This window comes from Alosa sapidissima, chromosome 16, assembly GCF_018492685.1.
Source record: "Alosa sapidissima isolate fAloSap1 chromosome 16, fAloSap1.pri, whole genome shotgun sequence".
In the NCBI taxonomy this organism is placed as follows: Eukaryota; Metazoa; Chordata; class Actinopteri; order Clupeiformes; family Clupeidae; genus Alosa; species Alosa sapidissima.
The window spans coordinates 28,107,727-28,117,906 of NC_055972.1; the positions used below are offsets into that span (position 1 = coordinate 28,107,727).

General features: G+C 42.2%; 1 protein-coding gene across 1 annotated transcript; it reads left to right on the forward strand.

The window, feature by feature from the left end:
* Nucleotides 1–475: 475 nt before the first annotated feature.
* Nucleotides 476–8,908, forward strand: pdlim1 (PDZ and LIM domain 1 (elfin)). Its single transcript, XM_042065782.1, has 7 exons — nt 476–665; nt 1,374–1,525; nt 2,454–2,538; nt 4,581–4,765; nt 5,239–5,381; nt 5,935–6,052; nt 8,145–8,908. The coding sequence occupies exons 1-7, from the start codon at nt 573–575 to the stop codon at nt 8,329–8,331; spliced, it is 963 nt and encodes a 320-aa protein (XP_041921716.1). The 5' UTR covers nt 476–572; the 3' UTR covers nt 8,332–8,908.
* Nucleotides 8,909–10,180: the final 1,272 nt, after the last annotated feature.

Genomic DNA, 10,180 nt, shown 5'->3' on the forward strand with positions numbered 1-10,180 from the left:
ATAGCCTGCCACTTCTGATTCTTGCGGTTGGCCTCAACAATTTCATTCAGGCCATATTACTGTCTAAGCATGTTTCGCACATCTATTTTAGGACTATTTTACATTTTATCTGTGAATATCCCAGGTCCTAAGGGTCTCTTTGTTAACAGCAGGGGCTCAACCTTTTCATTTAGCAATGAGAAAACTCCGGGTCGAGAATGTGACCCACAGTTTGAAACGGACATGTTTGGGTTTGCCTTGGAGAATGGTCCTTGGCGCTCGCTGCCAGGAATCCAACATTTGGGAGTGGCGCATTCCACATCCTGGGATTTGGCTCTACCATAAATGGTAAGTTTGCATCTAATCTGATGACGTACAGTTACTCCCCTAAACAAACATTGGAGCCACATTCTTATCAGCGCAAACTTCTGAGCAAACTATTCGCTAAATTCTCTTGAAGCACCGCCCCTTCCTACTGTGTTTTTTAGAGCACCTCCTGGTTTCTCAGTAGAGTTTATAGAAATCCACTGCTCTAGAGAGAAAGTGGACTACTTTTTTGGAATCCAGCAGATATTCTGTAAAGTTTTAGAATCATGCCCCTCCGGGTTGTTATGCAGGGTCCTGGGCCTTGGGGGTTCCGTCTGGTCGGTGGGAAGGATTTTGAACAGCCCTTGACCGTCTCACGTGTAAGTGCTTGTTACTTTTTTAACAAGTCAGGCAGCAGAGTCGAAGTGTCTACCGGTTAAACTTGGCCTGTGTGTGAAACTGCAAGTCCTGTAGCGTAGGCTATTCACATAGCCTACCAGTCTTTCTCTGTGCAGTTTGCAACGTTATATCATCCTCCCCGCAATTTAACTTTGATGTATGATGCTTATACTTCAAGTAGGCTAACTTTCTATTGTGAATGTTGAAGGACAAAAGAGGCGACCCTTTCTTAATCGACACAATCTCGCTAACATTCCTGTAACGTACTGTATTTAGCCTAGTGTTTGTAACAAATATTTCGTGCCAGTCCTCAGTAACATATGGATTAATACTGCCTTTCGATACAGTGTAACACATTTCACCTTCTGGGTGGGGTGTTTTCGTAAAACGTGGAAAACATTGACCTAAATGTTAAACTCTACATAATTGTCAGTCTTTGGACAGACAAAAGTTGATTCTTTGGAAAGTGAAAGAGGAAATGTTTTGTTCTAAAAGCCGAACGTCGTTTGTGGTTTTGAAAGTGATTGAAATTGTGGGTCACAGGCTTCAACGTAATAGGATGAGTGGAATAGTCTGGTATAAAACTGTTTAAGCATGCAAAAGGAGTTCTGGATATCCTTGCTACTACTGCTGCTGCAGCTACCTATTGCTGCTGCTAATGATGATGGTTATTAACTACCATTTACCAGGTTACCCTTGGGAGTAAAGCGGCCCAGGCCAACCTCTGTATCGGAGACATGATCCTGGCCATCGATGGGGAGGCAACTGACGGCATGACGCACCTGGAGGCCCAGAACAAGATTAAAGGCTGTGTGGAGGAAATGGTCCTCTCTGTCGATAGGTATGGCAGCATTACTAATCGCTTGATGGCCTGTACAGGCTTGAGTTGGTGTGCAGTCATGTGTAGCCTTGTGTAGTCATGGATTTTCCCTTTTCTTTTTTTCCACAATAGTGTGCAATTGTACTTTATCACTAGAAGGAGTAAATGTTGTCATCAATGTGATGTGAAAGTATATTTACCTGTGCAAGTTCATGTGAGGACTTGTTAAAGTAAGTCTAAGCGTAAGACGGCTTTACAAAATTTCAGTGAGAGCTGGAGAACAACTTTTTAGAAAGCAAATTTTCCTGTTCTTTTAAAAAAATAAAATTGTAAGGTAGTAATGCTGCAGCAGGACTTGCAGCTCACCATGGGGCTTTACCATGTAGCGAGGATGCTGGCCTGCCCAGGTAACTTAAGGAGCAATCACTGATCTCTAAAAGAACACTGGATTGAGTATCTACTGATCACTGGATCGTACTACAGGTTCTTTTGCAATTAGTGGTACTCCTGAAGTTACCTGGATAAGCCAGTAACCTGACTTCGTTGTACACACCTCAGACAAGGTGTTTGCTCAAGGTGGAAAACTGGTAGTCGGTGGTGAAGTAGACATGTTGTGAAGAGGTTTGCACTCCCACTCCAGTCAATGGCTTATGACATTCTCTTTGTTGCCTCCGTTTTCCATAATCTCTATTATCTTAGTGCTTTAGCAGTGCTCTGTGTGGGTAATGTGAATGCTCTGTGCAAATCCTAACCTGGTTGTCATTAACATACATTTGACTCCTAATCTACTGACGTGGGAGCTGTGGAAACTGCCTGAGGTGCTTGTAGCGATTTTTACAGTGTTACTGCTTTGGCACGAGTTGTGAATGTGCGATGTTGTGAATGCCATGTGAAATGACACTGTTAACGAGCACCAATATGCCCCCCCCCCCCTTTTTTTTTTTTGAAGGTCAGAATCTAAAATGTGGTCTCCACTAGCATCGGATGAAGGCAAGACCAACCCTTACAAGATGAACCTAGCGTCAGAACCGCAGGTATGCTTTTCCTTTGTCTAGAGGACTGTTTCCTCAATCATGATCCCACTCTCACTGAGTCACAAAAACGTCACCCCCCCCCCCCCCCCATTAGCAGACAGCAGTGCTCCAACTCTGACTGTATGTGAACATTCAGCAAGCGTTTTGTGGTTGTGTAGTCAGCTGTGATGTCATTGTTTTTGTCCTAACAAGACGTCTCCTAGGAGACTAGAGGGTTTATCTCGCGCCATGACTCAACAGGCCGCTGCTGCAAGCCAGAACGGAAGAGGGAGGTCAAAGGCAGGGAGAAGTGCATCTGTGGGAGAGAGGGTGTTCAGGAAGTGTGTTCGATTACAGACGCAATGGGAGGGACTGTGTGTATGAGGGCGTGAGAGAGGGATAGAGTAACGGCCAGAGGTTGGAAGGGAGAAAGGGGGGGGGGGAGGAGAGAAGGGGACCTTTGCTTTTCTGCTAGACTAGACTAGAGGGCGTAAGATAATGCTGTGGAATAAGCTGTGAATCAGCGGTTTCAGCATAGCTGGGCTGCGTCTCACACTAAAGATATGATTATGTCTCTTGCACTACACAGTTAGTGGCATGTAATGCTGACAAATGGTCAATGATTGCGTACAAATCTTAACTCTCGTGCGCTTCTTCTTCTTCTGCACCTCTACTTTTGTGGCTGTCTTGGTGTTGGTGCTGTAGAGTGGGCAGACACTCCATGCGTGCTCTGTGCAGAGTCATTCCCCATCATGTGATTTCATAATGGTGCAGTTGTCTTGTCCTCAGGTGCCTGTGTAGATCTACCTTTATTGCGTGTGTGTCTGTGTGAGTGAGTGTATTTTTCATTGAAGACAAGTTAGAGCAAGCCTCTGGAACATCAGCGGTGCACAACAGCTTGTATTTTGTCTATCAGTCCCTTTAGTTAGAAAGCTGAATATAAAGCACCTACCAGCATCTAGTGTAGGTGGAGGGCTTTAGTGGTGTTGTGGGTGTTGTGTCTGTCCCTGCTACCTGTTGTGTCAACAGTGGCTCTGTTTCTGTTCCTCTACGGGTCTGATCCAGTAGTTCACATTTTACCAGAGCCATAGTACCCGTTTGCAGGACACACACTACCTTATTGTTAAAGGAACATGCCAACTATTTAGGAAATAAGCTTATTTTCCAATAACCATAGGCTAGCTATAGGCTAACTGGTCTAACCCATTTCCAGTGAATTATGTAATGCTTGGCTAACGTGTCAGACTGTGTTTTAGCACATACAGAAAAGAGAAGGATATGCATTCTCTTATCTATTGCGCTGTAAATATATTTTACAACACCCGATGGTGAAATCTAAGACAATTACATATGTAGCAGGGTAGGCTATTTGGAAAAACGGATATTACCCCTTCTTTGTTTAAAAAAATAATTCCATTCGCACTGATGATACAAACATGCTATATACAGCTGGGGAAGGGTGTCGCAAACCCCTCAAGCAAACAGGTAGCCAACCAGAGATTTTAAGCGAAGAGGGGAACAACATGTCACAATGCAAGCATGCCGTTTTCCCTTGATGAAGGTGAAACCGGAGTTTTCCCACATATCCACTTTGGCCCGGAGTTTTCAGAAATAATCGTTTTGAGTAATAATTCAGTAATTACCGTTTTTATGTAAATGAAAGGCCAAACCGCATGGAAATACTATGCATTTTTCCATATGGGGTCTTAGAAGACATCTGTCTAGCTTTTAGCCACAATGTTTTTGTTGCAAACAAAATCAACCTTTAAGCGTGCTCAGGTGACGTGATAGATGAGGCACTGTTGCTCATCTGCCCATCATCCGTAAAGCCCTCCCTGAGAATTTCATTGGTCCAAACAGCTCTGGTTCAAGCATAGCTGCTCCACAACGGATCAAGTACAGACCGAACTTCCCGACTTAAAATGTTGTGAGCGTGGCTAAGTTCGGCTGGCACCCAGACTAGGACAAATTCATTCTGAATGCAAACGTTAGAAATACATTCCTGTGTGAAAGGGCTGACACTCTGAAACTCACAGTCATCTTTTTGCCCAATCTTTTCTCAGGAGGTGAAACACATAGGCTCTGCCCACAACAGGAGTGCCATGCCATTCTCCCCAGGTGGACCCAAGGTGGTCACCAGTCAGTACAACAACCCAGCCGGCCTGTACTCCTCAGAGAACATCAAGGACTTTAACAGTGCTGTGGACGATGTCAAGACTGTTGCCGCAGCCAACGAATCTGCCAATGTGTAAGAATATTAATTTCTGTTATAAGAAATGAGTGTGGGGGGCAATGTTTTAAAATACGAAGATCTTTGGTCTTTCCCATTTGTATACTCTGCAATACTAGCAATGACTCTTATTATTAGAGATAGTTACATGATCCTGTTTGCTCTTAGATGGACTCTTCTGCTATTTAGGGATGGACTTCGGCTGCTCGTTATAGACACGAATGTTGCCACAGACTTGTGGTTTTCGCTTAGGCTAATGGTCTGCTGTTGACATCAGACTTCAGAACCTCTGCAGTACTTCTTCCTTTTGACATTTAGCATGGACCTACAAGGGGCTCCTGGGAAAGACAAAACGGCCTGTGTATTAGTATAAGCACCATCCTTATCCTTCATCAAGATATGCATAGTTTGCCGCTTTTGGTATGTCTGGGTCAGCCAGGCTTTCCCCCCTCCTGCTGAACTGAGATGACCTCTTTGCCTCCTTGTTGCAGGCCAGATGACGCTAAGGCTGCTGGGAAACCTGGGATTCCCGCTGACTCGGAAGTGTACAAAATGCTGCAAGAGAACCAAGAGTCCAACGAGCCGCCGCGACAGTCTACATCTTTTAAAGTGCTGCAGGAAATCCTTGAAACAGGTGTGCAACTTGGCTCTGTGAATTCAGTGATGGCTTGGATCTGGCTTTCAAAAACTATACATCTCAGAGAGCCCCATAGAAGCATTCCACTGTGTTCTAACCTGTGGCATATTGGCATGACTCATCTCTTTTTTTTTTTTGACTTGGTTTGATCTGTGACATTTGCAGTTAACACACCCTGGGGGCTTTGGCTTGTTTTGTGTTGCAACATCAAATCCGCTTCAGCAGCAAAATTATTCCTGTTTTTTATATATATATATATATATATATATATGTATATATATATATATATATATATATATATATATATATGTATGTGTATTTGTTTACACTTGACACATTATTCTTTGCATGGAAATATATTTGTCAGGATCATATAAATTCACTGCAGGAGCTTTTAAAAAGCAAGACCTTTTCAACTAGACTTCAGCTGAACACTTTCAGCCAAACAACAGCCTTGGTTTTGTCACTTGCTCAAATTAGTCATTCATAGTGGCGTTGCCACAGCCGCAGTGCTGCCATTTAGACTAATGATGATGTCTTATCACAACAGGCGACCCCGACAAACCCTCAGGCTTCAGGAGCGTGAGGCCCCCCACCAATAAAATGGGTGCCTCCCTGGGAAAAGCAGACAAACTACCTATCTGTGACAAATGCGGCTCAGGGATTGTGTGAGTACCACAAACCTTTTTTACTTCTGCTTGTGAACTTTGAACTGGCCCACCATGCAGTGTTGAAAGTAACACTGGGCAACAATTTCGCCGCTTTTTGAGGTATGCTTTTATCAGGCAACAAGTTTTGCGGTCATCTTCAAAAGACGGATGAACAGATGTCATTCGTTCCCACCATCCATCATGGATATGCACTATATAGTTATGAACTGGAACACACTGCAAGCATTGATATCAAACTGTGAAACCTTAATTTAAAAAAGGTTCTCCATTCACCATAGCACATAATAGATACATAATACAGATTTAGTTTTCCAAGTTGTCACGTCATTTTAATGACACAGAAGTGTACGTTTTTGGATGATCCTTTTCACCGTCAAAAACACAGTGCAGATTTGAGCACTGTACTCATTTTTTTGCCATTATTTGCTCATGTCGCCACCTTGTGGCTGATCAGAGAACTTTCAGCTGGTGTCTGTTGCACATTCTTACATCGGGTTGCTATACGCTCCCATTGGTGGCGGGAGGGGTTGATCTGGATTGTCCCTACCAGCAGCAGCTGCTGTCCTGGGGGGCTGTTAACCCCGTCTTATGAGGTGGTAAGACTTCAGAGGCACCTTAAGGCAGAAGAGACATGTCCCTTTAGAGACTCTCAGCCCAGAGCAGATTGGGTGACCGTTGAGTCTGTGGTAACCAATCCAAGTCCAGGATCAGGTTCTCTGAACATCATGGCAAGGTCACTGTACAGTCCAGCACAATCCTGACTAATTAACTAGCAGTATAAAATTCACACTAGGGCTGCAGCAATCAGTTGTTTAATAGATTAGTTGTCGACTGTTAAATTAATCGTCAACTATTTTGGTCATTTGTTAATCGGTTGTGTCATTGTTTTTAAGGAAACAACTTTAGAACTCTTTAGCACAACTCTTAACTCTTTAGAACAACTTCACCTCTTTAGCAAAATGTTGTCTGCTTTACTTGCTCCTCTGTGATAGTAAACTAAATGTATTTGGCGTGTGGACTAAACAAGGCATTTTAGGACATGTTCTTGGACTTTAGGAAACAGTCATGGATATTTTTTTCCACCATTTATCAAATAAACAATTACTCGATTAATCAATAGAATAATGGACAGATTAATTGACTATGAAAATGATCATTAGTTGCTGACCTAATTCACACGCATGTTGAGTTTAGTTTTAGTTTACTTCTGATCTACATTAAGTCTAGTGTAGTTCTGTGGAATGCACAGTAACCAATTTTAACTGTTCTTTGGTGTAAACAAAGACAACATTTGTTATCATAGAAGCTTTGGGAATAATAAGTATGACTCTGTATATATATCTAAAATGGCTTAAATAAACTATATATACTATAATTACCCTGTCAGATTTTTAAATAGTGTATATATATATATATATATATATATATATATATATATAGTATAAGTATATATACTCTTTTGATCCCGTGAGGGAAATTTGGTCTCTGCATTTATCCCAATCCGTGAATTAGTGAAACACACACAGCACACACACAGTGAGGTGAAGCACACACTAATCCCGGCGCAGTGAGCTGCCTGCATCAACAGCGGCACTCGGGGAGCAGTGAGGGGTTAGGTGCCTTGCTCAAGGGCACTTCAGCCGTGCCTACTGGTCGGGGTTCGAACCGGCAGCCCTCCGGTTACAGGTCCGAAGTGCCAGTAGGCCACGGCTACTCCCTAGTGCAAATAGTGTGTGCATGTGATTTTTGTAGTGCATGTTGATTCAAACCCAAGTACTGTTTAAGTCCATTAAGATAAGCATACAACACAGAATCGTATTCTGTAGTGCAGTTTTAGAATCCGACAGCCCTAACCCTAACCACCTGTGCTCAAAACCACTATGTTCTTGTAAATGGCATGCAACTGTGTTTTTGTTCTGGTTTGGTTTGAGTTGGCCTCCACTCAAAAATGCAAGTGGTTTGACCCATTTTTAATCATTTAATTACTCACCTTTGTGAAGCGTATTTGTTTGCTGTTTTTTTTGGATAAGTAGGTGTTGACTGATGGATGTGAGGATTCTGAAACTTCCTTTTTTGTTCCCAATCACAGGGGCATCGTAGTGAAGCTGCGAGACAAGTTGCGCCACCCAGAGTGCTACACGTGCACCGACTGTGATGTCAACCTCAAGCAGAAAGGCCACTTTTTTGTGGAGGACAAGATCTACTGCGAGAAGCATGCGCGTGAACGAGTCACGCCACCCGAGGGCTATGACGTCGTCACAGTCTTCCCTAAGTAGAATGCCAATATCACTTCCTGCCCGGATTTCCAAACTGGATATGAGACTGGAGGAAATATCAAAAGAGTTACCTGAAAACATTCCAGAAATGTAGTGAGTTCCATTAGATGGAAGTGGTCGACTGCTCATGGTATTGACCAAGTGGATAATGGATTTTGTTGTGTATTAATGCTGCCATTTAGTATGCAAAACGTTTGCACATATACTTCTGGAAAATGTTTAAGTATAAAAGCCCTCGAATAATGGCTTTTAGAAAGGTGCCACAGACAGAAAATGGTTCAAACTATGTGTATAGCACATATATGCTTAATCAAAATATCCTTTAAAGCAAATATGCCAAAAACTGCCTCAAATTAAAGTAAATCTGTTTATACTTTTTTATATGATGAATTTGTAAATATGTCCATGATGTAAAAACACTGAAGCATTGTGTATGTCTTGGATATTAAACCACCATCAAGACTGTATCCCTTCCTTTGATGTTTCTATGAACCTCCCACTGTGTTCAGATCCAAAAACAAATTTTGCAATACCTGTAACTGAATAAGTAAATAAAATTGAATATGTTTTTACTTGATGTTGGTCTTTGCTGTTACTAACTACTGGACTGTCTCCCTAAAAATGATGTTAAACAACCACTGTGACAATTAAACAGGAGTGTTAAAAATAACAGATTGCTTTAACAATAGTACATGTTCAATCACGCTTACAGAACATGCAGCCCTGGACAGATGTCCTATGATGGTTGAAACCTTTATTTCTCAAATGAGCAGTGTACAGTTTCATGGTGTATGGAAATTATTTACTCTTTCTATTTAATACTGTTAAATGTATATATGCAATTGAAGGGATTGTATCAGTCTTGTAATCAGACTTGCAATGATCAGCAATATATTCTCAAAAAGATAATTTTGGTTAGTTTTCAAAGGATAATCTTGTTGCACTTAGTCAGGTTATTCATGACACTCAAACTCTTAGGTTAGGACAATTCTAAGGGCCCAGCACTGACATAATACTATCAGGGCCCAGAATTATTGTCATAGGGCCCAAATTTTCTAGCAGCGCCCATGGAAAGTGCTATGTTTTTTGGAAAAGACAAGGCTTTCTTTGTACTCTTCAGTAAACTTGCTAAAATCCTCTGCCTCAATGGCCCTGATGAGATATTGACTCAGTCTGAATCAAGATAGCAAAACACTCACACATACACGCGCGACCATTTACAGAACCCGCTACACCTGTACTTTAATGGTCACCCTCTCTTGTGGTCTGACCGTTGACGAGATGCAGCCTTTAACCACAGAATTGCGCTGTAGCTGAGTTTGCACAGAGCTCCACAGCTGTATCCAGATTACTATCGTAAGCTCATTGTAGAGAGACAAGAGCTAGAAGCATTGTCTAACTGATTCAGACCTGCTTTTATTATATGATTGTCAAGTGTTTAGTGAGAGAAGTATTTCAAAGTATAATATATTTCAACCTGCCCACGATTGCGTCCTATTGATAACGAGTCGGTATGCGCTTCTTGTTCGTTGTTGTGACTAGGCTACAGCAGGAGACAGATGGAAACGTCAGAATGCGAGCACATGAAAACATGATTGTAACATTTCTGTCATCCTATCAGTGAAATGTCTGCATCCTTAACTACTCTCCTTTATACTGCCTGTTCTCTATCCAAAACCATTCTGAGCTTGGGGGTTGAGAGGTGACTGTTTTAATTAATAGGCATAAAGGTGGTCAAAAGGCTGGGTCAGTGGGTCTTATCAGTACCGCCGGTAGTCTTTAATGGCACGTTGTCAACCAGTTTATAATAGCAGTCGCATCTGCTGTGCCACCTGGGAATGTGCCAACT